This window comes from Muscardinus avellanarius (assembly GCF_963383645.1).
Source record: "Muscardinus avellanarius genome assembly, chromosome: 7".
Classification (NCBI taxonomy): Eukaryota; Metazoa; Chordata; class Mammalia; order Rodentia; family Gliridae; genus Muscardinus; species Muscardinus avellanarius.
In genome coordinates this window covers 446481-474086 of record NC_137793.1, presented here as the reverse complement: position 1 = coordinate 474086, position 27606 = coordinate 446481, and the positions used below count along the sequence as shown (strand labels likewise).

At 50.2% G+C, this 27606-nt stretch overlaps 2 protein-coding genes across 2 annotated transcripts in view; both read right to left on the bottom strand.

Annotated features, from left to right (window-relative positions):
- Positions 1-352: 352 nt before the first annotated feature.
- Positions 353-20484, bottom strand: MRNIP (MRN complex interacting protein; the record flags this gene model as incomplete). Its single annotated transcript, XM_080699346.1, has 7 exons — positions 353-718; positions 3709-3796; positions 5461-5615; positions 9691-9766; positions 10678-10766; positions 13631-13690; positions 20419-20484. 7 exons carry the CDS (start codon positions 20482-20484, stop codon positions 353-355), a joined length of 900 nt encoding a protein of 299 aa, XP_080555472.1.
- Positions 20485-26006: 5522 nt separating this feature from the next.
- The window catches only part of TBC1D9B (TBC1 domain family member 9B), a gene marked incomplete at both ends in the record, with an annotated part of 40539 nt that continues 38939 nt past the window's right edge, over positions 26007-27606 (bottom strand). Inside the window, one exon of the mRNA XM_080698188.1 lies at positions 26007-26723. Coding sequence (XP_080554314.1) covers positions 26007-26723 — 717 coding nt within the window. The remainder of the gene's footprint in view (positions 26724-27606) is intronic.

Below are 27606 nucleotides of genomic sequence, written 5' to 3'. Positions count from 1 at the left end.
GAAGCCTGTGCTGTGGGTCTTGGCTGAGCACTGCTGCCAGGCATGACCATCCTAATTCTTTCTAAATGTACCACCTGCTTTCAGTTGAGGAAATTCCTCTGTAGCCATCTGCTACCTGGTTTGTAAACCTGTAATTAAAGGCATATGCACTTTAACTGTGTCATCCTTACTGCTGGCAGTGGAGAAAGGGATGTTTGACAGGAATCTTTATTGTGACTCCTGGCTGTTCATACAGACTAATTATTTCAGAGCCCCTGGGGAGTCCTAGCCCTGGTGGAGAGGGATGCATGCAGCACTGGGCCCCAAGTCAGTGCTAGGGCCAGGACAGCGCCGAGTATCACCGAGTTTGAGTTCACAGATCATCATCAAAGTCCTCCCCAGTTGCAAAGAGCCCACACAGCTGTGCGGGCGGGGCCCTCTGTGCTCCTTGGGCCACAGGCCCGTCCTCGGCTGGAGGCGGCTCCCCACCGGGCCTCTCAGGGCTGGGTGTGAGAGTGCCTGTGGCCTGCCCACTGAGGTGGTCTTCCCTCAGGGTCCCGGTCCTGGTGGTCTCTTGCTCAGCTGGCCTCGACAGCTCTGTGTCCTCATGTGAGTGGCTTGCTGGTGAGAGGAGAAATCGTGCCCATTTGGAAGGGGGGGCCTTGGCCTGTGGGGAAGGGCCAGGCAGTCTCCACCGGGGAAAGTGCAGCTCCCTTGTGTGGCAGCTTGAAGAGTAGCCCTAAGGAAAACGAGAAACAGCTCTGAGGCCCATGGCTGGCTTGGGGTAGGCTTGGCCTTTGGTTTTGCAAAACAAAGCAAAGCGCCTCCACTCACCCCGAGCCTCTGCTAACCCAGGACAGGACTTCCCAGGAAGACCCTCAGTCAAAGGTGACCCATCCCTTGGGGCTCAGGTCAGGCTGGGGTGGAGCAGGAAGGCCCTGGACCCTGCAGTGAGGAGGGAGGTGGACAGCCTACCTGCCCACTCAGGCCCCGCCCACGTGGGGGCCACAGTGGACACTGTTCGCCCTGGCTTCTCCCACCTCTGGAACCACCGGAATGTCCCAGTATGTTGGAGACTGAGATGGGGACTGCAGGTTCAAGGTCAGCGTTAGCAACTTGGTGAGATCTTGCTTCAAATAAAAAGGGCTGGGGGATGCTGGGCGTGTTGGCACACGCTTGTAATCCCCGTGCTTGAGAGGCGGAGACAGGAGGAGGATCGCGCGCAGGTTCAAAGCCAGCCGCGCTGGCGTAAGAGACCCTGTTTCAAAAATATAAAATAGGTCTGGGAGTGTAGCCCGAAGGTAGAAGGGCTTCCAGGAACCCCAGTACCACCACCAAAAAAAAAAAAAAAAAAAAAAAAAAAGGCCTGGGGGTATAGCTCACTCAGAATGCTGAGTTCAAGCCTTAGAACCAGAATAAAACCAACAAAGATGCACTGGAAATTGGCTTCCCTGCTTACAAAAGGATCTGAAAGCAGAGACAGACAGAATGGACTTTGCAGCACTCCGGCCAGGGAGCAAGGACAAGTCGGTGGGTCTGTGTGCTGGATGCTTGACCTTGGCTGTGGCCTCAGCAAGCCAGGCAAGTCTTGGTTCCTCACCTCTGGTGAGATTAGACAGGATGCTGCAGTTAATGTTCAGTTCCAGCCGGGCGTGGCAGTGCATACTTCTAACCCCAGCACTTGCGAGGCTGAGACAGGAAGATCAAAGGTTCACAGCCAGCCGCAGGTACTTAGTAAGGCCCCCTGCAACTTAACTAAGTGAAAAGCGGCCCTTTGCAACTTAGCCGTTTCCAAATAAAGAATAAGAAATAGAGTTGGGGGTGTAGCTCGGAGGTGGAATGCCCCTGGGTTCCATCCCCAGTACTGGGGAAAAAGAAATTCAGTCCCCAAACAATCCTGTAGCCTATAGGATTCAGGGCCACAGATCTGTGGGGTCACTAGCTAGTTAGTGGCAACATCAAGCTTGGACTCCTCTAGGCTTTGAGATGGCGCACTGCGTGTGGTCTGAAGCTGGCCATGGGCCCTGGCCAGGTGGGTGGGCGGATGGCAGTGGGTGAGCTGCGTTGTTGCCCTCTTCCTGGGACTCCTGCGACTGTAGGGCAGGGCTACAGTGAGAAGACTGCAGCTGGGCAGGCCCTGAGACGGGCGGGCAGAGGTCCTCCAAGGCAGGATGAAAAAGACAGCCTGACTCAAAGTCCTCGGCCAGTCTCTGTCGACTTGCAGGCACAAGGTGTCCTGTGCAGTACTGGGGACTGAACTCAGGGGCAGGTTACCTGAGCTACATCCCTGGTCCTTTTTATTTTATTTGTTTATTTTTGTAGTACTGGGGGTGGAACCCAGAAGCTTTTCTACCTCTGGGCTCTACTCCCAGACCTATTTTATACTTTATTTGGAAACAGGGTCTCACTAAGTTGCCGAGAGCCTCACTCAGTAGCTGAGGCTGGCTTCCAACCTGTGTGATCCTCCTGTCTCAGCCTCCCAAATGCTGGGACTACAAGCGTGTGCCACCACAACTGGCATTTTATTTTGTATTTTGAAACAGGGTCTTGCTAAATTGCCAAGGCTGGCCTCAAACTCGTGATTCTCCTGTCTCTGCCTCCCAAGTACTAGGATACAGGCATGTGCCTCTGCCCAACACTGAAGACGTCCTTCTGGCCATGTGTTAACACCACGGGACGGTGTGTGAGCACTGGAGGGGAGCGGGTATGGAGCAAAGGGCTGACTGGGCTTTAAAGAGAAAAGACCAGAACTCCAGGTAAGGCAGGCACACTGTCACTCACTCGTCACCCCAAGCTACTTGGGATGCAGAAGAAGCAGGAGGACTGCAAGTTCCAAGCCAGTCTCAGCAATGGAGAGTGTCTCAAAATAACAATTAAAAAAAGTGGGGGAGAAGGGACTGGGTGTGGGGACACATGCCTGTAATCCCAGTATTTGGAAAGCTGAGATAGTAGAATTGTAGTTTGAGGCAGACCTCAGCAACTCAGGGAGACCTTTAGCAATTTAGACCCTGTTACCTATCAAATAAAAAGTAAAGACAGAAGCCAGGCGTGTTGGCTCACACTTGAAATCCCAGCATTTGGGAGTCTGAGACAGGAGGATTGTGGTTCGTGGACAGCCTCAGCTACTTAGGCTTTTTGTAACTAGTGAGGCCCTGTTTCAAAATAAAGAATAAAAACTAGGGCTGGGGGTGTGTAGCTCGAAGGTCGAATGCCCCTGGGTTTTACCCCCAGTACCTAAAAAAAAAGCCAGGTGTGGTAGTGCATGCTTGTCATCCCAGTAAATACTTGGGAGGCTGAGACAGGAGGATCGCAATTCTTGGCCAGCCTCAGCTCCTTAGTGAGGCCTTCTGCAACTTAGTGAGACCTCATTTCAAAATAAAGAACAAAAAATAAGGCTGGGGAAGCTCAAAGGTAGAATGCCCCTGGGTTCCACCCCCAGTACCATACACACACACATACACATGCCAAAAAAGGCAAGCGACACACTATAGCACCAGCCACTCTGAGGCCGGGGCAGGAGGACGGCCCAATTCCAGGAGCCAGCTTGTGCAATATGAGACCTGGCCTCAAAGGGGAAAACAAACAAAAAGACAAACCTGAGATGGGTAGGGAGCAGCTCAGTGGCAGAGTGCTCAGCAGGGACTGAGTCCTGGGCTCAGCTCCCAGCACCGGGCACGCACACACACACTCACTCCTGGGTGTGCTCCATGACTGTCCTTCAGTACTGACCTCCTGGGGCCCTGAGGGGCCCGTAGTGCCATCTGCATCCTGGTCTCCATGGCCACGTGGAGGCTGAGTGGGGCTCTGGCTCCACTTCCTGGCAGAGGGAGAGCGGGTCGACCATCCAGCCCACCTGACAGGGGGCAATCTCCGACCCTCGCGGCTCCCACACCACATCCAGCAAAGCCCAGAATGGCCCTGGACGGTCCGCCGCTCTAGCTGGGGCTTCTAGTGGCTGGAAGGCTCTTTTTGAAACTGGACTCAACTCCTGAAAGCAACTGCCCCGTGAGTCATCCTCGTGAGCGGAGGCAGCCTTTCCAGACCACCACTGAAGGTGAGGAGGAGCCTTCCAGAAAGCCAGGTCTTGCTTCTTTAGAATAAAGGTTCCCAAGCCGGGCGCATGCTCACAACCCCAGCACTTGGAGACTGAGACAGTATTGCACAAGTTCAAAGCCATCCTCAGCTCCTTCCTCCCTTCCTTCTTTTTTGTGGTACTGGGGGTGAAACCCAGAGGCTTTTCTACCTCCGGGTTATGCTCCCAGACCTATTTTATTTTTTTTTGGAAACAGGGTCTCACTAAGTTGCTGAGAGCCTCACTAAGTAGCTGAGGCTGGCTTCGAACCTGTGCGATCCTCCTGTCTCAGCTTCCCAAGCTCTGGGATTACAAGCGTGCGCCATCACACCCAGCTCACAGCCTCAGCTACTTAGTGAGGCTCTCAGAAACTTAGTGAGACCCTGTTTCCAAATAAATTATAAAATAGGGCTGGGGGTATAGCCCGGAGGTAGAAAAGCCCGGGTTCCACCCCCAGTACCACACACACAAAAAGAATACAGGTTCCCAGGCCTGTTGGCTAATCTAGCCACACTGCCCTCAAAATCAGTTCTTCAAACCGGGCATGTGGCGCACGCTTGTAATCCCAGCATCAGGAGGCTGAGACAGGAGGATTGTGGTTCGTGGACAGGCTCAGCTACTTAGTGAGACCCTTTGCAACTTAGACCCTGTTTCAAAAATAAAATAAAAAATAAGGCAGGGGGTGTAGCTGTGTAGGTCGGAGGTTGAATGCCTCTGGGTTCCACCCCCAGACCCGCAAAAAAAGAAAGAAAAAAAAAAATCAGTTCTTCAGCCAGGCGTGGTTGCACTTCTACAATCCCAGTTCTTGGTAAGCTGAGATAGGTGGATGGTAGCTTTAATGACAGCTTCAGCAACCTTGTGAGACTCTTACCAATCTAGTGAGACTCTTTGAAAATAAAAAATAAAGCTGGGTGTCAGGGTGCACGCTTGTCATCCCAGCACTCAGGAACTGAGACCTGAGGATCACTTGTTCGAGGCCAGCCTCAGCTACTTAGTGATGCCCTCTGCAACTCAGACCCTGTTTCAAAATAAAGAATAAAAATTAGGGAAGGGGTGTGGCTCGGAGGTAGAATGCTGGGTTCCATCCCCAGACCCGCAAAAAAAAAGAAAGAAAAAATAAACAGGGCTGGGGTGAGGTAGCTCAGAGGTAGAATTCCCTGGGTTCCATCCCCAGCACCACACATCTATTCTTCCCTGATTTCAGACAGTCTGAGACATTCAGAATTGGCGGCCATCACAGGGGCCTGCACTGTGACCCAGCTAGCCCTCACCACCGGGGCCTAGTTTTCCCTCCCAGTGGCATAAACAACATGGCTCTCTGCTCGGCCGGCCACCACCAGCAGCTCATCGATCCCCTTCCAGGGGGCAGCGCGGGCACGGATGAGGGCTGACAAAGACCCGCTTGGCACCTTTTCCTCCTGGGCAGGGTGTGACTGAAGGGCGGGCCCAGCTGTTCGATGCTATGTAGGGGCTGTGGGTGGACACTAGCTCCTCCTCCGTCCAGCTGTGGGTGGCCCTCGTCCAGATACTTCAGCCAGCGGCTCTCCGAGAGCTGCCATTTTTCCTATAGTGTTGGGAAAAGAGGTTGATCCCCAGAATTGGAAAGCAGCTACTCTGATAAAAAACTCCCAGCCCAACTCCCATGCCCAAGAGTCCTGGGAACCTGTCTCCCCTGTCATCAAGAGAGGCAGCTGGCTGGGCGGTGACAGGGATGGGGCTGCCTGAGACCCCAGTGGGCACTACCACCCAGGCCTTGGGACAGCAGCAGGGCACCACCTGTCAAGAACTTTCCCCAGCTGTGTTTGGTGGCCACGCTTGTGATCCCCGTGCTTGAGAGGTGGAGACAGGAGGATCGCGCAGGTTCGAAGCCAGCCTTGCTGGCTTAAGAGACCCTGTTTCCAAATTAAAAAAAAAAAAATATATATATAGGCCAGGCGTGGTGGCGCATGCTTGTAATCCCTGCGCTTGGGAGGCAGAGACAGGAGAATCGCGCAGGTTTGAAGCCAGCCATGCACGCTGGCTTAGGAGACCCTGTTTCCAAATAAAAATGAAATAAGTCTGGGAGTGTAGCCCGGAGGTAGAAGGGCTTCCAGGAACCCCAGTACCACAAAAAACAAAAAAAAGGAACCTTCCCAAGGTTCTTCTCCTTCTTCAGGGACCAAAGGACCAGTATAGTACTCCTAGTACATGTAAGCCCTGGGTCATCCTAGCAAGTCAAAACAAAATAAAACACCCAGCCAGGTGTGGTGGTGCACACAGCTTCCCAGCCAGCCTCGGCAACCTTACAAGACCCTGTTTCAAAACAAAAGAAAAGCTGGGTGTGCTGGTGCACGCTTGGAATCCCAGCATTTGGGAGGCTGAGACAGGAGGATTGCAGTTTGAAGACAGCCTCAGATACTTAATGAGGTCCTTTGCAACTCAGCAAAAAATAAAAAATAAAAAATAGGGCTGGGGGTGTCACTGAGAGGTAGAATTCCCCTGGATTCCATCCCCAGTACCACAAAAAACAAAACAACAAAAAAAAGGCTGGAGATGAAGTGTGGTGGCACATGACTGTAATCCAGTAATTGGGAGGCTCAAACGGGAGGACCATAGGTTCATGCGAGCCTCAGCAACTTAGGTTCTCTGTAACTTAGTAACACCTTATTTCCAAATAAAAAATAAAATAGGTCTGGGGATACAGCTCAGAGGCAGAGTGTGCCAGGGTTTAATCCCAGCATCACACAAACAACAAAACAAACAAAAAAGAACAAAGATGCTCAGACAGCGTTACAAATAATGGTAGTGTTGCTTATAATCCAGTGTTATGTATAACTGGGCAGAGTGGCGCATGCCTATAATAATCCCAACTACTCAGGAGGCTGAAGGCCAGCCTGGCAACTGAGTGAGAGCTTGTCTCAAAAGAATAAAAAGGGCTGGGGTTCTGCTCAGTGGTAGAGTGCCTCTGGGTTCAATCTCCAGCATATATAAAACACACACACACACACACACACACACACACACACACACACACACACACACAATTTATAACGGCAGAAGCGGGGAGGCAATTGTCAGTTGTCTGTCTCACTATAAAAAAATCAACATTAGTACACATTCACTATATTCTGTAGAATTTTTTAAAATTTTTTTTGGCGGTACTAGGGATGGAACCCAAGGGTATTTTACCTCCAAGCTATACCCCAGCCCTATTTTTTTTTCTTCTAATTTTGAAACAGGGTCTCACTGAGTTGCAGAGGGCTTCACTAAATAGCTGAAGCTGGACTTGAATCTTTGATCCTCCTGTCTCAGCCTCCCAAGAACTGGAATTACAAGTGTGTGCCACCATGCCCAGCTTCCCTATAGATACTTTTAAGTTTTATTATTTTTTGTGGTGCTCTGGATAGAACTCAGAGCCTTGCACATATGCTATGTAAAAGTCCTACCACTGAGCTGCACCCCAAGCCCCTAGCCTATACCCCCCCCCAAAGATTGAACCCATGGGCAACCTACCTCTAAGCTCCATCCCAGCCCTTTTTATATGAAACAGAGTCTCACTAGGTTGCTGAGGCTGGTCTCGAACCCACAATTCTCCTGTCTCAGCCTCCCAAGTACTGGAATTATAGACATGCACCACCATGCCGAATTCAGGCTTTACTTTTTTTTTTTGGCACTGGGGGTGGAACCGAGGGGCATTCTACCTTGGAGCTACACCCCCAGCCCTATCTTTTATTTATTACTTTGAAACAGAGTCTCACTGAGTTGTGAAGGGCCTAAGTAGCTGAGGCTGCACACGAACTGAGATCCTTCTGTAATCTCAGCCTCCTGAATGCTGGGATTACAAATGTGCGCCACCATGCCTGGCTGATTTTCACTTTTAAAAAAGTAACGGTTGGCAGAGCCAGGCGGGGTGGTGCCATGTCTTGGGTGTATCCCATGTGGCCACGCAGTCACAAGAGTGGCCACCCACTGCCATCTAAGCTTGCCTTCCTCCTCTCTAGTGCCAGGGAAGAACAGCTGCACACCACTCCTGCTCCCAAGAAGCCGGGTCTGAGCAAGGGAGCATGGAGCCCTGGCACCTCCACGTGGCAGCTCCCTTCCCCATCAGATGGAAGCCGGCAGAGGCTGCACCGGGAGGGGAAGGCCGCTCTAAGCTCAGCGTGCCCTCTCAGCAGGCAGAAGGAACAGTGCCCAGCACTGTGATGGCTCACATGCATGCTACCTCTCCCTTACACAGGGATGGGTGTGTGTGGGGGGCTGGGGACTGAACCCAGGCCTGTGGCTTGCTTGTGCTGAGCTACACTCCCAGCTTTAGTTTATTTTTTGTAGTACTAAGGATGAAACCCAGGGGCTTTCTACCTCCGAGCTACACCCCCATCCCTATTTTTTATTCTTGATTTTGAAACAGGGTCTCACTGAGTTGCAAAGAGCCTCACTAAGTAGGTGAGGCTGGCCACGAACCGCGATCCTCCTGACTCAGCCTCCCGAATGCTGGGATTCCAAGCGTGCCCACCACGCCCGGCTCCATTTTGTTCTTTATTTGAAATAGGGTCCTGCTAAGCTGCTGAGGGTCCCCCTAAGTTACCATGCTGGCCTCGAACCTGCAATCCTCCTACGTCAGCCTTTCAAGTTACTGGGATTACAAGTGTGCACCTCCATACCTGGCTATTTTCTTTGTTCATTTCTGCTTGTGTTAGACCTTGTGAGTAAAACCAGCTCCTTCTCAGACCACTAGAACATTTACCTTTTAAATATTTTTGTGGTATTGAGGAGTGAACCCAGAGGCATTTTACCTCTGGGCTATACCATTAGCCCTTTATTTATTTATTTTTTTTGTGGTACTGGGGATTGAACTCAGAAGCATTCTACCTACGAGTTACACCCCCAACCCCATTTTTTAAAATTCTTCTTTTTTTTTTGGTGGTACTGGGGTTCCTAAAAGCCCTTCTACCTCTGGGCTACACTCCCAGACCTATTTTATATTTTTTTTATTTGGAAACAGGGTCTCTTACACCAGTGCGGCTGGCTTTGAACCTGCGCGATCCTCCTGTCTCCATCACCTCCCAAGTGCGAGGATTACAAGCGTGAGTCACCACGCCCGGCTTTTTTTTGTTGTTGTTTTTTTGTTTGTTTTTCTGGTGGTACTGGGGTTCCTGGAAACCCTTATACCTCCGGGCTACACTCCCACACACCTATTTTTATATTTTTATTTGGAAACAGGGTCTCTTAAGCCAGCGAGGCTGGCTTTGAACCTGCGCGATCCTCCTGTCTCCGCCTCCCAAGCATAGGGATTACAAGCGTGCACCACCACGCCTGGCTATTCTTTATTTTTTTGAAAGAGAGTCTCACTAAGTTGTGGAGGGCCTCACTAAGTAGTAGAGGCTGGCCAGGAATGTTCGATCCTCCTGTCTCAGCCTCCTAAGTCCTGGGATTTATTTTTGGTGCTGAAACAGGGTCTCTCAAAATTGCCAAGGCTGGCCTTGATCCTGCAACCCTCCTGGTCTCAGCCTCCCAAGTATTGGGATTACAGGTATGCGCTACCACATCTGGCTCAACAGAGATCTTTAAACTAAATGTGTCATAACTTTGTCTTTGGTCTACATAAATGGCACCCTCTGCTCCCAAGTCAGCCTGGGGGGCTGCGACGGCCCCGGACCTACCTGCAGACTTCCGCCCTTCGCTTGCTGACAGCTTGCATGCTCTTCTTTGCTGGTGCTTAGAGCTTCTTCCAGGGATCTGAGGGAAAGACCAGGCCTCCGTGAAAGGACCAGGAAGATGAAGACAGCAGGATCATGGCCTGACAATGGGTATCAAAGTTTGTCTTGGGAGACATTGGGAAACCTCCGCTGTCTTTCCTTTGTTTTTCCTTTTCTTTCTTTCTCTTTTTTGTGCACTAGCTACTATTTTATTTCTTATTTGGAAACAGAGTCTAAGTTGCAGAGGGCCTTGCTAAGTTGCCAAGGCCTGCTCAGAACCTTTGATCCTCCTGTCTCAGCTTCCTGAGTACTGAGATTGCAAGTATGCGCCACCACGCCCGGCCCTTTTCCATTTTATATTCTCATTATTATTTTTTTTTTGCAGTACTGGGGTAGGAACCCAGGGGCATTCTACCTCCGAGTTATACCCCTAACCCTATTTTTTATTCTTTATTTTGAAACAGGGCCTCAATGAATTGTAAAGGTCCTCACTAATAGCTGAGGCTGTCTGCGAACCGTGATCTCCTGTCTCAGCCTCCCAAATGCTGGGATCACAAGTGTGTGCCACCAGCCCGGCTGGACTTTGTTGTTTTACCCATGAGGTCCTTACTTCCATCACTACATCTCTAACACGACAGCCAGAATCTTTAGTTCTTTTCAGTGGGAGGATGGCTGAGGGTTGTGTTTTTTTTTGTGGTACTGGGGTTCCTGGAAACCCTTCTAACTCCGGGCTACACTCCCAGACCCATTTTTATATTTTATTTGGAAACAGGGTCTCTAAAGCCAGAGAGGCTGGCTTCGAACCTGCGTGATCCTCCTGTCTCCGCCTCCCAAGTGCGTGTGCCACCACGCTCGGCTGGCTGTAAACAGAGAAATTGAGACACTCTCTCCAAGGCACACTGCTGCCCTCCGTCCAAACGGGCATGTTCAGAAACTCTTCACACCACCCACCTGAGCGACAGCGCTGAAGCTTGGCCCTGCAGCAGGTTGAGCTTTTGCACATGGCGTCGACAGTCAGCACCAGAGCCCTCACCGTAAGCCTAAAAGGAACAAACAGGTTCAGTTTAAAAAGCTGGCCGAACGGTGAGCAACAGGTCCATCGAGATGTGCTTCAGAGAGAACAGAGCTGTGTCCTGGAGGATGCCGGAGGCTGCGAGCAGCAATCCTCATGACTGGCTGCTGTTTCTAGAGTGACCAGAACCACAGTAGGTCTGACCTGATGCCCCAAACTCTATCTGCCAACGCCAAACTCAGCCCAAAGCCTACACAAAATAATTAATGAACATGAATAAAAAGGTCATAAGAGAGGTAACAAACTGCTGAAAAACACACAAATATACCTGGCCTTACTGCTAATCCCAGAAATATGCAATAAGACACTTTCCCACACACCAGACACTCATTGTTCAGAAAGTACTGACTGAGCCTCTGACATGGGGACAGGCTGGAGGACGCATGGTGAACAAGGACCTCTGGCCAGGTGCTCCAGAGGAACACAGGTCAAAGGGGGTGCAGCTGAACGGGGCGCTCAACACGTGTGGCCAGTGAATGGCCAGCTGAGACAGTAACATTTCAATGTAAATAGGGAGACTCAAGGGAGCAAGCCAGGTAAATATGTGCAGAAGGTTTTAGTAAATGCAACGGGTTTAAAAGGCACACGGAGCCGGGCATGGCAGGCACGCTTGTAACCCCAGCACTCGGGAGGCTGAGACCGGAGGATGGCGGTTTGCAGACAGCCTCGGCTACTTAGTGAGGCCCTCTGCAACTCCGTGAGACACTTTAAAAAAAAATAAAGAATTGAGCCGGGTATAGGTGGCGCACGCTTGTAATCCCCGTGCTTGGGAGGCGGAGACAGGAGGATCAGGCAGGTTCAAAGCCAGCCGTGCTGGCATAAGAGACCCTGTTTCCAAAAATAAGAGGTCTGGGAGTGTAGCCCGGAGGTAGAAGGGCTTCCAGGAACCCCAGTACTACACACACACACACACACACACACACACACAAACAAAAAAACCCCCCAAAAGTAGGGCTGGTGGTATAGCTGGGTTCCAACCTTGGTACCACAAAAACTAAACTAAACTAAAATAAAATAAATAAATAAAGCTGGGCATGGTGGTGCACACTTGTAATCCCAGCATTCGGGAGGCTGAGATTGGAGGATCGCGGTTCGCGGACAGCCTCAGCTACATAGTGAGGCTCTTTGCAACTTAGTGAGACCCTTTTTCAAATAAAGAACAAAAAAAAGGGCAGGGGATGTAGCTCAGAGGTCAAATGCCTCTGGGTTCCACCCCCAGCACCACAAAACAAACAAACAAACAAACAAACAAAAAGTAGGGCTGGGGGTATAGCTCGGAGGTAGAACGCCCCTGTGTTCAAACCCAGTACAAAAAAAAAAAAAAAAAAAGAAAAAAAAGAAAACAACCTTGATAAAAATATACGCTGTAAAATGCAATTTCAGCTGAGCGTGGTGGGGTACACCTGTAATCCTAGTACTTGGGAAGCTGAGACAGGAGGATTACAGGTTCATGGACAGCCTCAGTAAGTAGTGAGACTCTCATAAACCTAGAGATCCTGTTTAAAAAAAAAGGGAGGGGGGGCTGGGGATGTAGCTTGGAGGTAGAATGTCCCTATCTTCAATCCCTAGTACCACAAGGAAAAAAATAAAAAAAGAAACTAGCAATTTTGCCCCCAGGTGTCTTACAGAACAGCCAACAGGGGTGAGACACAGAGGCATCTCTGTGTGTCAAGGTGAGGAGGTGAGCAGGGAGCAGGAAGCCAACCCGCGTGGCCAGCAGTGTGGGCCGTCTCTACTCACTCAGCAGACACCGACTATGCACTGCTTTTCTAGTGGTGCTGGGACTGAACGCAGGGCCTCACATGTGCTAGGCAAGTTCTCTACCACTGAGCTGCATCCCCAGCCCATCGAGTGCTTAGGTGCGAAGGGAGCATCACCAAGCACAATAGGCCAAGCCTCTGCACCCAGGGGACGGCAACACCCACACAGTGCACTAATACATCATCTCCAGTTGGGATAACAGGATAGGCCAGTGGTGAGCAGAGGGCACCGGGGCAGGTTGGGACTGTTTCTTTTTTTTGCAGTTCTGGGGATGGAACCAGGGGCATTCTACCTTCTGGCTATACCCCCAGCCTTATTTTTTATTCTTTATTTGGAAACGGGGTCTCATTGAGTTGCAAAGGGCCTTACTAAGTAGCTGAGGCTGTCCATGAACCATGATCCTCCTGTCTCAGCCTCCCAAATGCTGGGATTACAAGCATATGCCACCACACCCAGCTTTAACTCTTTATTTTGAAACAGGATCTCACTGAGTTGCAAAGGGCCTCACTAGTAGTTGAGGCTGTCTGCAAACCACGATTCTCCTGTCTCAGCCTCCCAAAGGCTGGGACTGCAAGCGTGCACCACCATGTCCAGCCATATCCAGCTTTTTTTATGTTGTTTTGAAACAGGGTCTCCCTAGGTTGCTGAGTCTCACTGCATTGCCAGCCTGTCCTGGAACCTGTGAGCCTACTGTATCAGCCTCCCAGGCACGGGGATTACAGGTGTGACCCTCGCCCAGCCCTGCCGTCTTCTTAGAGGGCACTACGCGCTCCCTTGTTGGCGCGCAGCACAGTTTTAGATGTGTGTGCGTGTACGTGCGTACTTTCTCTCCCCTCCCACATCTGGGAGGGCAATCCTGACCATGTCTCTCCTGCACCTGCACCCAGCAGCCACTCAAAGAACACTTGCTGAACGAAGAAGCAAAGAACAAAGAAAGGCACCTTGCCAGGCCCCTGGTCCCGGCGGAAGTAGCAGGGGCTGTGTGGCGGGCTCTGAGGAGTCCTGGAGGGCCTGGGACTCCAGGGAAGCACACTGCAAGCCAGGCCCACCCCTTTGCTTCTCAGGACTCACCCGCAGAAAGGACTGCTTCTCCCCACAAGCTTTGCATGTCCACTTGAGACTCTTCTTCACCTAAAACCAAATTGCAAAAATACAGCTCAGACAATTACATATAACAGGATGGAGCTGGACTAAACACAGGTTAGTCAGCTCTGAAGGCAGCGTTTTTAGCAGTGAGGAAAGAATACACTGTTTAGTAAGTGGTGCTAGAAAAACTGACATCATATAAAACAAATCAAGTAGCCGGGCGTGGTGGCGCACGCTTGTAATCTCCGTGCTTAGTGAGGCCCTCTGCAACTTAGTGAGACCCTGTTTCAAAATAGAATAAAAATAGGGCAGGGGGTGTAGCTTGGAGGTTGAATGTCCCTGGGTTCCATCCCCAGACCCGAAAAAAAAAAGACTGGGGGGAGGTGTAGCTTGGAGGTAGAAGGCCCCTGGATTTCATCTCCAGTATTACACACATAAAAAGAAAAAAACATCCTTTATTTATCATCACATTTGGTCCCATCCAAAATTACCTGGTTTCTTAGCTAAAGGAAATGATAATGCAGCTAATCAGGCTGGAATTTTTGTGTATGCAATGACTTTTCAAAAGCGACTCAGTTTCATAAAATTCATCACTTAAGTGCCAGAGCGCTTGAACTGAAGTTGGCATGACTATTTTACAGGACGTCCTGTGCGTGCCCGGCATTCATCATCCCCCTCTCTGCTCAAGATCGAGTTAACCGCCATGGTGTTCATGCTGATGGTATTTGGCAGACTGATGTGACTCAGTTTCCTCGTTTGGGAGACTGTTTCAGTAGATACCTACTCAGGTTTGTTTATGCCACTCTTCATGCTACGATAAAGGAAAAATTCTTTTTAGCATTGGCTTTCTGCTATAGCAGCGATGGGATTACCTTTACATATCAAGACTGATAATAAACCAGAATACAAATTTAAAAATAAAGCCAGGCATGGTGGCACACGCTTGCAATCCCAGTACTTGGAGGCTGAATCGGAGGATTGCACAGGTTCAAAGCCAGCCTCAGCAACTTATAAAACAGGTATGGGAGTGTAGGGCAGAGGTAGAAAGTCCCTGGGTTCCATCCCCAGTACCACAATAAGTAAATAAAGGAAATAAAAAAGTAGAAAAATGCATCCCCATATAATTATTATTTTCTTTCTTGAACTGGTGCATTGTATTCCTACATCTTAATGGGAAGCAAGAAGACACATGCACACATCACCCAGTTAGCCCTTACCCCATTCCCTCCTCCTCCTGTTTGGCTTAGTGACTCACTTTGATATGTTAACGTACATCATGTGCACTAGGGAATTTCCCTCTTCCCCCTCCCATCCCCTCAGGTCGCCTTATCTGCTCATCTGTAGAATCTCCTTCTTCGCCTAGAGTTCCTCCTATGACCCGTTTTCTCCCTAGCTTCCCATATTAGGGAGAGCATCTGATTTCTTATTTTTTTGACTGACTAATTTCACTTTCTCACTTAGCATAACGTCCTTCAGTTCTATCCATTCACCTATAAACCCATATAATTTTGTATTTTTATTTTTTTGGTGGTACTGGGGATGAAACCCAGAAGCTTTCTACCTCCGGGCTCTACTCCCAGACCTATTTTCTATATATATATTTTTTTTGGTGGTACTGGGGTTCCTGGAAGCCCTTCTACCTCCGGGCTACACTCCCAGACCTATTTTTTATATTTTTGAAACAGGGTCTCTTACGCCAGCGCGGCTGGCTTCGAACCTGCGCGATCCTCCTGTCTCCGCCTCCCAAGTGCGGGGATTACAAGCGTGCGCCACCACGCCCGGCCTCTATTTTCTATTTTATTTGGAAATAGGGTCTCACTAAGTTGCTGAGAGCCTAAGTAGCTGAGGCTGGCTTTGAACCTGTGCGATCTTCCTTTCTCAGCCTCCCAAGCGCTGGGATTATAAGCGTGCACCACCACGCCCAGCAATTTTTTTAACTTTTTTTTTTTTTTTTTGTATGTGTGGTGCTAGGGATGGAACTCCAGGGCCTTCTACCCCTGAGCTCCACCCCAACCCACCCACCCACTCACCCACCCACCCTCTCTCTCTCTCTCTCTTTCTTTCTTTCTTTCTTTCATTTTTGTGGTACTTGGGATGGAACCCCAGGGCATTCTACCTCCAAGCTACACTCCCAGCCCTATTTTTCAGTCTTTTACTTTTTGAAACAGGGTCTGAGTTGCAAAGGGCCTCAGTATGTAGCTGAAGTTGTCTGCCAACCGAGATCCTCTGGTCTCTGCCCCCGAATGTTGGGATTACAAGTGTGCGCCACCACACCTGGTGGTTAGTCTTTTTATTTTTTTGTGGTTGGGGTGGAAGCCAGGGGCTTTTCTATCTCTGGGCTATACTCCCAGACCTATTTTATACTTTATTTGGAAACAGGGTCTCACTAAGTTGCTGAGAGTCTAAGTAGCTGGCGCTGGCTTCAAATCCGTGTGATCTTCCTGTCTCAATTTCCAAAGCCCTTGGATTACAAGAGTGTGCCACCACGCCTGGTATTTATTTATTTACTTATTTATTTTGTGGGTCTGGGGATGGAACCCAGGGGCATTCTACCTCCGAGGTACACCCCCAGCCCCATTTTTTTTATTCTTTATTTTGAAACAGGGTCTCACTAAGTTGCAGAGGGCCTAATAGCTAAGGCTGTCTGCGAACTGCAATCCTCCAGTCTCAGCATCCCAAGTACTGGGATTACATGCGTGCTGAACCACACCCGGCCCCATATAATATACTTAATCATACCTTATTTACTTAAAATTTTCTAAATATTTGTCATGATGGCCTATCTGCTTTTCGGAGACATTCACTACCACACTTTGAGCCACAGCAACAAATTCTGATGCGGGTACCAGGCTCAGATTCATGAAAAGGTTCCTTTGTTGTTAAATGCTGAGGGAGGCTCTGTGCTGTTAGACATAATGTACTGCAGTGGGTGGCAGCGAGACCGGTCAAGCTCCGATCAGACCCCAAAGATGAAGAACCCGACATTCCAGATGACACGGATGTCTTTGCAGCATACTCAAAGAGTTGGCCCACTGACATGGGGATAAATAAAAAAGATAGATCAGGCTGGGCGTGGTGGACACGCTTGTAATCCCAGTGCTTGGGAGGCTGAGACAGGAGAATCGCACAGCTTCGGCTACTTAGTGAGGCTCTCAGCAACTTAGCGAGAACCCTGTTTCCAAATAAAATAGAAAATAGGTCTGGGAATATAGCCCAGAGGTAGAAGGCCCCTGGATTCCATATTCAGCGCAAAAAACAAAAAACAAAAACACAAATAGATCAGGAAGCCCCAAAAGTTCTAAGCGAAGGGAACTCCAGCTGTGCTACTGCTCTTTTTTGCTCATGTAGCAGTCAGGTGACAAGCAGAGCATGGGAGTGCTTTCTCTGCTTCCTGTGCCCTCGCTGTGCTTGCTGTGGAGGGTCATTAACCTCCTTGGTTCTCCATACCACAGGAGGCCCATGGATGCCACCAGTGGGGCGCAGAACCCCCCACACCAAGGCAACATGCCGGACACTTCCCAGCAACCCTCCGTTTTGCTTCACCACTCCTTATCATCCACCACGTGCAAATCAAGGGGCAACCTTACTCATATTATCAACCCAAGATGACTGACTAGCTAGGCTCACCTTTATGATGGTGTCACCAGTTGTCTCTCCTTTGATAAAAAAGAGAACTGATTGTTCCAGGACCACCATATCCAACATGGAGGCCAAAAGGGGAGTGAAAATATACACAGTATTCGGTACAATGGTTCTCATGTCGGATGGAGGCTCCTCAAAAAAGTAAAATATGCAATACTACCTTTTTGGGTTAGGGACCACGTGGTCAATTAAGAAGCAGCAATAAAATCTTGAGATTTGGTGAATATTCCAACCAACCTGTTACCTTGAGTGAACATGGACCATCAGGATCTGTTTTGCAACTTATGGGCTCAGAAGAACATGTAAGTCCCCAGCATTCACGGTGGTTTGAGCAAAAGCGTTCTCGTGGTTATAGCAAATACTATGGAAACTGCTCTTTATCACTGTCCAGCAATATCACCGTCATGGTCTGCACTACTGCACACACCCGTGTGAGGGGGCGTGGCCTCCAGGCACTGAAACGACTCCATGTAACTTTACATCTCCCCTCCTATTGTTTTCAGATTATTTAACATATTAGAACGTAATTAACAATATTTCATTCATTACAGCTCTAAAAAAAAAAAGAGCTGCCAATTTGGCTCCCTGTACAGCTTAACTGCACCTGCTAAAAAGCATGGTCTATCTACACATCTTTAGAATCTTTAAAATGGGTTAAAACTAAAAAGTGCCTAGACACCCTTATAGCTGTCATCATTTCAGCAGTTGTTGTTGCTGCGGCTGCTGTAACAACTCTTTGATAGCATTCATACAGCTGAAGCAGTTGAAAGTATTCTCACAAATATTACTTACAAATTAGAAATACAAATAAAAATTGATAGAAAAATTATGGGGAGTCAGACGTGGTGGCACATGCTTGTAATCCCAGCACTTGGGAGGCTGAAACAGGAGGATCCCAGTTCACGGCCAGCCTCGGCTACTACTTAGTGAGGTCCTGTTTCAAAAATAATAAAATACAGGGCTGGGCTGTAGTTCAGAGATAGAATGCTCCTGGGTTCCATCTCCGGTACTGCTAAAACAACAACAAAAAGAAAAAGAAAAATTATGGCTAGACTACAAGTTCTAAAAGCAGCAAGAGAATGGTTAAGAGAACAAGCAGCTGCCGTGGCCACATGGTCATAGGTAAAATGTGATTGGTAAGCCAGGCATGGTGGCACATGCTTGTAATCCCAGCAATTGGGAGGCTGAGACAGGAGGATTGCAGATTCGAAGCCAGCCTCAGCTACTTAGTGAGGCTCTCAGCAACTTAGTGAGACTCTGTTTCCAAATAAACTATAAAATAGGTCTGGGAGTGTGTAGCCTGGGGGTAGAAAGCCCTTGGGTTCCATTCCCAGTACCACACACACAAAAAAGTAATTGGTAATTTACTAAATATCATGTTACTGCCCTCCCATTTAATAATTCCTATGATAACTGGCAATCAGTAAAAGAACATTTACTTAGAATTTTCAATACTTCCCTCAATGACATTAGATGGTTACAAAATCAATTAGATTATCAGTTACAAAACATTTATACACAGCCCTCTCAATCTACCTTTCAGTCTATTGAACAAGTGTCTCATTGGTTAAACTCTGCTAACTGGTTCTCTGGTCTAATATTAAAATTTTGCACCCTTAGCCAGGCGTGGTGGGCACACTTGTAATCCCAGCATTAGGGAGGCTGAGACCTGGAGGATCGCAGTTCGCGGACAGCCTCAGCTACTTAGTGAGGCCCTCTGCAACTCAGTGAGACCCGGTTTCAAAATAAAGAACACAAAATAGGGCAGGGGGTGTAGCTTGGAGGTCAAGTGCCCCTGGGTTCCATCCCCAGACCCACAAAAAAAAAAAAAAAAAAAAAAAAAAAAAATTGCACCCTTGTAATCCCAGTACTTGGGAAGCTGAGACAGGAGGATTTCAGGTTTGTGGCAAGCCTCCACTACTTAGTGAGCTCCTCTGCAACTTTCAAAATAAAGAATATGCTGGGCGTGATGGTGCACACTTGTAATCCCAATGCTTGGGAGGCTGAAACAGGAGGATCACACAGGTTCAAAGCTAGCCTCAGCTACTGAGTGAGGCTCTCAGCAACTTAGTGAGACCCTGTTTCCAAATAAATTATAAAAAATAGGGCTGGGGGTGTAGCTTGGAGGTAGAAAGCCCCTGGGTTCCACATCCCAGTACCACAAAAAATAAAATAAAGACTAGCCAGGTGTGGTGGTGCATGCTTGTAATCCCAGCATTTGGGAGGTTGAAACAGGAGGATCATGGTTCTCAGACACCTCAGCTACTACTAAGTGAGTCCCTTTGCAACTCAATGAGACCCTGTTTCAAAATAGAGAATAAAAAGTAGGGCTGGCTGGGGGGTGTAGCTTGAAGGTAGAATGCCCCTGCGTTCTATCCCTAGTGTCACCAAAAAAATTGCTTATTGCTGAAATAGGCTGGTTTTTTTCCCTATGTATAGGGATTGTGTTATTATACAACTGTGACTTCAATTTAATAAAACTGTCACATTTTAGTTATGATGAGCCTTTTAGTAGATGCATGGTTAAGTATGTTCTTTGATTCTGTATTTAACAAAAAAAAAAAAAAAAAGGGGGGGGGAAGTGAAGGGGCCCAGACCTACCATGTTCTGACAGGGTAATTGCTAAACGCTAACAACAGGCAGTGGCCTTGAGCATGGCTGGGAAAAGCTCAAGACGAGGATGGGTCCCAGTAAAGCCTGGAGGTGTGCCCAGGCTGGCAAACAGTAGGTGTACTTGCAGATTATGTGTAAAAATTACCTAGTTCTTCCCGCTTTCTTTGATGTAGTTACTTTTTTTTTTTGGTGGTACTGGGGATGGACCCAGGGGCCTTCTACCTCCAAGCAACAACCCCCCCCAGCCCCAGCCCTTTGTCTTTGTTTTTTTTTCCCCAGCACTAGGGATGGAGCCCAGGGGCATTCTACCCCCGAGCTACACCCCCAGCCCGATTTCTTACCCAGCCCTCCTGCGACCCAGGCCCCGCCCGCGAGGCCGCCTCCGGCTCTACCGCCCACAGGCCGGCGCGGGCGGCCACCCCAGAGCCCGTCCCCAGCACGGGCCACTCCTTCGGGCCCCAGGCACATCCCGCGGCCCGCCACCCTCGCCGGGCGGAGGGAAGCCGGCGCCACCCCACCTGGTGCGCCTGGAAGAGGCGGCAGCTGCAGCACCGGAGGACCCGCGAACGCTGAGGCGGCGCCATGCCGGCCCGCGTCGCCTCCCGCCGCGCCTGCGCCTGCGCCTGCGCCGCTCGCGGCCCGCCCCGCCCCGCCCCGCACGCGCCCCCACGCCCCGGCGCCGCCTCGTACGCGCACGCCCCGCCTGGAGGCCACGCCCCGACACCACCGTGCACGCCCCACCTCTAGGCCACGCCCCGGCGCCGCCTCGTACGCGCACGCCCCGCCTGGAGGCCACGCCCCGACACCACCGTGCACGCCCCACCTCGAGGCCACGCCCCGGCGCCACGTGAGCGCGCCGCCTCGAGGCCACGCCCCGGCGCCGCCGTGCGCGCGTACACCTCGAGGCCACGCCCCGGCGCGGCCTCTCTAGCCCGTAGCGCGTCTCTACGGTTCCCTGCGGCGGGTCTGAGCTGGGTCCTTCCCCTTGCTGCCCAGGCTTTGGGTCCCACCAGCATCCCGTCTGGCCGTGGGACTCCGCGCCATTTCCAGTCTCTTACTAAGCCAGCGTTTCCTTTCTGGAAAGATGGAAGTTGCACGGGCAGAGGACCCTAGACTCCTGTTCCGTTTTGCTTACACCCAGACCTCTGCTGCCTTTTAATTTAATGTTTTGGCACTGGGGATTGAACCCAGAGCCATTTTACTTCCAGGCTACACTACCAGCCCTATATTATTTTTTCATTGGAAAGAGGGTCTTGCTAAGTGGTTGAGATCCTTGCTAAATTGACAAGGCTGGCTTCGAACCTGTGATCCTCCTGTCCTTTTATTGTTGTTGTTTGCGGTGCAGGGGATTGAACCCAGGGGCATTCTACCTCAGAGCTACACTCCCAGCCTTATTTCTATTCTTTATTTTGAAATAAAGTCTCAAGCAGCTGAGGCTGGCTGTTTGCCTGTGATCCTCCCAATTTAGCCTCCCAAGTACTGGGGTTACCAACTGCGCCACCACGCCCGCCTTGATCCCTCTGCTCTAAAAGTAGAGGAAAGGGCCTCTTTCCTCTACTTTTTTTTTTCTTGCCCTTCCTACCCCTCTGGTGCTGTGGTTAGTATAAGATAAAGTGCAGGTTCAGTGAGCATAAAAGCACGGGCGGGGGTCCAATATGAATGCCATTAACCTTTATTAATATGGCCCCAATCCCCAGAGATGGAGCAGAACAGGTCCAGGGGCCCTCGCCCAGGGGTCTTCCTTTTAAGGAGGGGAGGAGGCGGGCTCTTCCTGCCTCTGGGCTTCCGGCCCCTCCCCCTGCACTATCCACGGGACCCAGACTTACCAGGATGTGCAGGACATCTGGGCAGAGGTGGGCAGTTAGTCCTTGAGCCAGAGCCCGAAATTTCTAGAGATTGATAATCCCAGGAAAACAGGCGGTCTCCTGCCCCATTTCCAGGAGGGGAGATCAAGATGGGATCAAATCCAGCCCCTCCCTTAGTCCACAGAGAAAGCCCTTGGGGAGATGGAGGAACAAGTCCTACTTTTCTGTCGCAGCTGCACTAGGATCCGAATTTCAACTGGTTAAGACATTCATGTATACCTGACAACATAAACTCTTGTTAAAAATAATTGTCCTGTCTTAGTGGTCCACGCCTATAATCTCAGAACTTGGCAGGCTGAGACAGGAGGGTTGCGGTTTAAGGATAACCCTAGCTACTTCGGCCCTTTGCAACTCAGTGAGACCCTGCTTCAAAATAAAAAAAAAATTTAAAAAGTAGAGCTGAGGGTGTAGCTCAGAGGTAAAATACCCCTGAGTTCCATCCCCAGTAACTAAAACAAACAAGAATAAAATAGGGCTGGGGGTGTGGCTCAGGGTAGAATGTCCCTGGGTTCAATCTCCAGTATCTCTCTCTCTCTCTCTCTCTCTCTCTCTCTCTCTCTCTCTCTCTCTCTCTCACACACACACACACACACACACACACACACACACACACACGCGCACGCGCACACGTGCGGTGGTGCATACTTGTAATCCCAGTACTGGGAGGGCTCAGGAGGATCTCAGGTTCAAGGCCAGCCTCAGCAACTACAACTTTAAGCCCTCAGCAATTTAGTGAGACCCTGTTTCCACATAAAAATAAAATAGGGCTGGGGGTGTAATTTAGAGGTAGAATGCCCCTGAGTTCAATCTCCAGTACCATCCCCCCCAAAAAAATTGTAAAACCCAGGCAGGCTTGGTTATACGGCAGTGCATACCTGTAATCCAAGCTACTCAGGAGGCTGAGGCAGGATGGCAAATTCCCGGCCAGCCTGGGCAATTTAGTGATCCCTGTCTCGAAAAGGAGGTGGAAACTGGGCGTGGTGGCACACGCTTATAATCCCAGCACTTGGGAGGTTGAGACAGGAGGATTGCACAGGTTCAAAGCCAAACTCAGCTACTTAGGCTCTCAGCAACTTAGTGACACCCTCTTTCCAAATAAAATATAAAATAGGTCTGGGAGTATACCCCAGAGGTAGAAAGCCCCTGGGTTCCATTCCCAGGTGGAGGATTAAAGGTGATTTTTAATATTTTCCAAATCTTGTAAAATAAGCTTATATCAGGAAAAAGGTGATTTCTTTCAGTCGGGCATGGTGGCACACAATTGTAATCCCAGTACTTGGGAGGCTGAAAAAGAGGATCACAAGTTCAAGGACAGCCTCATCAACCTAGTGAGACCAAGTTTCAAAATAAATATAAGAAGCTGGGCATGGTGGTGCATGCTTGTAATCCTAGCATTTGGAAGGCCGAGATAGGAGGATCACAGTTCATGGACAGCCTCAGCTACTGAAAAAAAAAAAAAAAGGAAAAGAAAAAAGAACCCAGGGTCATTCTACCGCTGAGCTATATTCCCTTTTTGTTTTTTAAAATTTGAAACAAAGTCCTGCACATTTTGGGGGATTTTTAAAATTTTATTTTGCAGTACTGGGAATTGAACCCAGGGCCAGGAGCATTCTACCCCTGGGGTATACCCCCAGCCCTATTTTTTATTTATTTATTTTTGCGGGTCTGGGGATGGAACTCAGGGGTATTTGACTTCTGAGCTATACTCTCTCCCCTATTTTTTATTCTTTATTTTGAAACAGGGTCTCACTAAGTTGCTGAGGGCCTCATGAAGTAGCTGAAGCTGGCCTCAACACTGTAATCCTCCTCTCTTAGCCTCCCAAGTACTGGGATTGTAAGAGTAGGTCACCACACCTAGCTTCACACTGTTTTTTTAAATTAACTACACGATGACAAGGAGTGGTGGTGAATGCCTATAATCTCAGTATTTGGGATGCTGAGATAGGAGGATCGTAGGTTCATGGCCATCCTCAGCCACTTAGTGAGGCTCTGCATAAGTTAGTGAGACCCTGTTTCAAAACAAAGAATAAAAAATAGGAGCTGGGCATGGTGGTCCATGCTTGTAATCCCAGTACTTGGGAGGCAGAGGCAGGAGGATCACAGATTTGAAGCTGGTCTTGGTAAATTAGTGAGGCCCTCTGCAACCCTGTTTCCAAATAAGAAATAAAATAGGGCTGAAGGTATAACTTGGAGGTAGAATGCCTCTGTTTAATCCCCGTTACCCCCCCCCCCCCAAATAGGGTTAGGGGTCTAGCTGACAGGTAGAATACCCCTGAGTTCAATCTCCAGGTCCAAACAACAACAACAAACAGAAGAACAGCTAACTTCAGGGGTCAGCCTGGGCATGGTGGGAGGGTGCTTTCCGAGTATCTGTGAGGCAGAGTTTCATCCCAAGCCCTGCCAAGACAACAACAAAATCTGTGGAAGCCGCTTAGTGGTTGTCTGGTCTGGGCCCAGGTGGGGCAGGCCTGTGAGTGGCAGGCCTTTCTGGGGAGAACAAAGTGTTTCCCAACTGCACTGTGGAGAAGGTTGCACAACTCTGTAATCTTCTAGAGGTCACTGGCTCATATCTTAAAACAAACAGATTTTATGGCATGCAAATTATATCTCAATAAAGCTATTAAATTTAAAAGTAGATAATAAACCAAGCGTGATATCTATCATCGTAAGTACTCAGGAGGGTGAGGTAGGAGGACTGACGGTCTGGAGACAGCCTGAGAAACTTCATGGTACTTAGTCTCAAAAAAAAAAAAGAAGAGAAAATTCAAACTGAGCTGGGCAGGTAGTACATGGCTTTAATCCCGGCTATTTTGGAGGCTGAGATAGAATTTTAAGTTCATGGCCAGCCTGGGCAATTTAGCAACACAGTGTCTCAAAATACAAAATAAGGCAGCCTGGAAATGATGTAGCTCAGCAGTAGAGCTTGCTTAGCATGCGCAAAGCCGTGACTGTCCAGCACGGCAAAAAAAAAAAAAAAAAAAAAAAAGATTAAGAGTTTTTTCTTAGCCGGGTGTGGCGGCACACGCTTGTAATCCCCGCATTTGGGAAGCTAAGACAGGAGGATCATGGTTTGGAGACCACCCCAGCTACTACTTAGTGAGGCCCTCTGCAACTCAGTGAGACCCTGTTTCAAAATAAAGAATAAAAAATAGGGCTAGGGTGTAGCTTGGAGGTAGAATGCCCCTGGGTTCCATCCCCAGGTACATACACACACACACATACACACAAATTTTTTTCTTACTTTTGTGATACCAGAGATTGAAGATTGAACCCAAAGGCATCTACCACTGAACGATACCCTATCCCCCCTTTATCTCTTGTTTTGGAAAGGGTCTTGCTAGCTTACTGAGAGTCTTATCTTGTCGCTGAGGCTGTTCTTGAACCTGATAGCCTTCTGTCTCAGTCTCCCAGTACTGGGATTACAGGTGTGGGCTGCCATGCCCAGCTGAGATGTGTCATTTGGCAGACACAAGAGTAGTGCCATGGCTAGCCACCCATCCATGGCCAGCTTTTGCTCCCGCTGAGGAGAGGGTGTTCATGGCCCCACCCCTCCAGCTTAGCCCAGGTCTCACAGGCAGCTTCTTGAACCTGAGGGCCAACCACCTGCTGCAGCCCAGGCCAAGGGTCCCATCCCCACTCCTGTCTCCTGAGACCTGAGGGCCCAGAGCATTCCTCATTACAGGCCAGCACCTTCCATGTCCATCTGGCCTGGCCAGGCTAGGGGAGCAGCAGAGCGGCCACAGAGAGCACTGCTCACATCTTTAAATTCTCTCAGGGATTTATTAAGGCATTGAACACAGTGTGACGTTAAGCAGCTGAAATGCCTACAGCAGACAGGCCAGGACCAGAAGACTGCTTCTTACTAACGTGAGCACAGGACCAGCCAGTATGCAGCGCCACCTGTGCCAGAGACACCCCGCTCTGCTCCTTGGTTAGGAGGCTCAGCTTGAGGGCCTAGAGAGCAGAGCACCCGAGGGTGCCGTGGAGCCAGCGAGCACCCTGATCCAGCTGGGGCAGCGTGGGGCACAGGGCGGCGGTGCGCCAGGCAGTGCTGGGTGCCTCTGACACTGTGTGGGGCCCCTGGGCTCCAGATGGCTCCCACCGGGCAGAGAGAAGAGGGAGCGGCCCAGGGAACCCTTCTAAGGCACCTGGGCCTGAGCCGGCCTTCCTGCCTTTGGAAGATGGAGGTGCCTTTCAGTCTGAGCAGGGAGGCCGGCAGGCGGAGACGAGCCGTGGCCAGCTCAGCCCGAGGCCCCAGGCTGCTCGTGGTCACTGGAGGTGCTGCACTGCCTCTCCACCTTCCTTTGGTCCTTGATTTTGAGTCCAATGTCCACCTTCTTCTCAAAGAAGTTCACCAGCACAGACTCTGTCAGGACGGAGGCCAGGATCTGCTCGAAGGAGATGCACCAGTCTGCGTCGATGGCGCCCTCGCTGCGTGAGGCGGTCGCAGGGCTGCGGGCCTCCCCACCCACCAGCACTGTGTCGTCTGTCAGCTCCTCGCACTGCAGGGAGCCTGTGCTGACCACCGAGTAGGAGGACAGGGACAGGTCGTCTTTGGTTTCGTCGTCGGACAGGAGCTGGAGCTGGGAGGGCGAGCCCTGCCCCTCGCCGCTGCCCCCCTCCCCCACCACCTGGCTTTCCTGTGGCACCTTCCCCAGGTGGGTGTCCCCACCCGCCCTGGCTTGGGGGTCCCCTGCGGCTGGCGGCTGACGCTCCCGTGCTGGGTCCTGAGGGGCGTCCTGTGCTGGTGGCTCCCCCTCCTCAGTGGCACCGTTGTGGTCCCCGCCGCGGGCACCATCCCTCAGCCTCCTGCCCATCTGGGTGGAAAACCTCTTCCCCACCTCGCCGATGCGGAGGAGGAGGCTGGCCACCGTGGCGATGGCGTGGTACAAGGCCTTCTCCATGGGGTCTTCGCTGAACATGTTGTAGAGTGTCTTGCACAGCTCAATGAACTGCTCCTGAGGAGAGAGGCAAGGCCTGAGGACGGCCAGAGATGGCTGTGCGACTGGACGGGGCATGCGGCCACTCTGAGGGCGCCCCGGACGCCGTCCCAGCAGCCTGTGCCTTACAGGTCGCGCAGCCTGGAAGGGCCGCCGTGCCTGGTGCCTGTCCTCAGCAGGCTGCACTTCTCATTCCAGCTCTCTGCTTCTGAGTCTCTGGCAGCACGAGGACACCTGCTTCTACCAGGGCGTTCTGATTTGTTGTTTTGGTTCTGTGGCTCTGAGGACTGAACCTGGGCCTTGTGCCTGCGAGACAAGTGCTCTTCCACTGAGCTGTCCCACTCCCAGGACTTTCTGTTCTCTCTCTCTCTCTCTCTCTCTCTCTCTCTCTCTCTCTCTCTCTCTCTCTCTCTCTGGGGTACTAGGGATTGGACCCCGGGGTATCTGATCTTCAAGCTATACCCCCAGCTCATTTGTGTATGTGTGTGTGTGTGTTTTCAGTACTAGGAATTGAACCCCAGGGCATTCTAACCCTGAGCTACACCCCAGTCTTATTTTTTAATTAATTAATTAATTTTGTGGTACTGGGGATGGAACCCAGGAGCATTCTACCTCTGAACCACACTCCAGCCCTATTTTTACTCTTTATTTTAAACAGGGTCTCACTGAGTTGCAGAGGGCCTCGCTAAGCAGCTGCAGCCGCCTGCGAACCACCACCCCTGACACTTTGTTTGGTTTTGAAACAGTCCTGCTAGCTTGCTGACAGTCTCCCTACATTGCTGAGGCTGGTCTCAAACCGTGGCCCTGTCTCAGCCTCCCAGGTACAGAGATTACAAGTGTGCACCACCGCATCGGCTTCTACTAGGACTTTCTAAACCAGGTCACTACACGCTTCTTCATT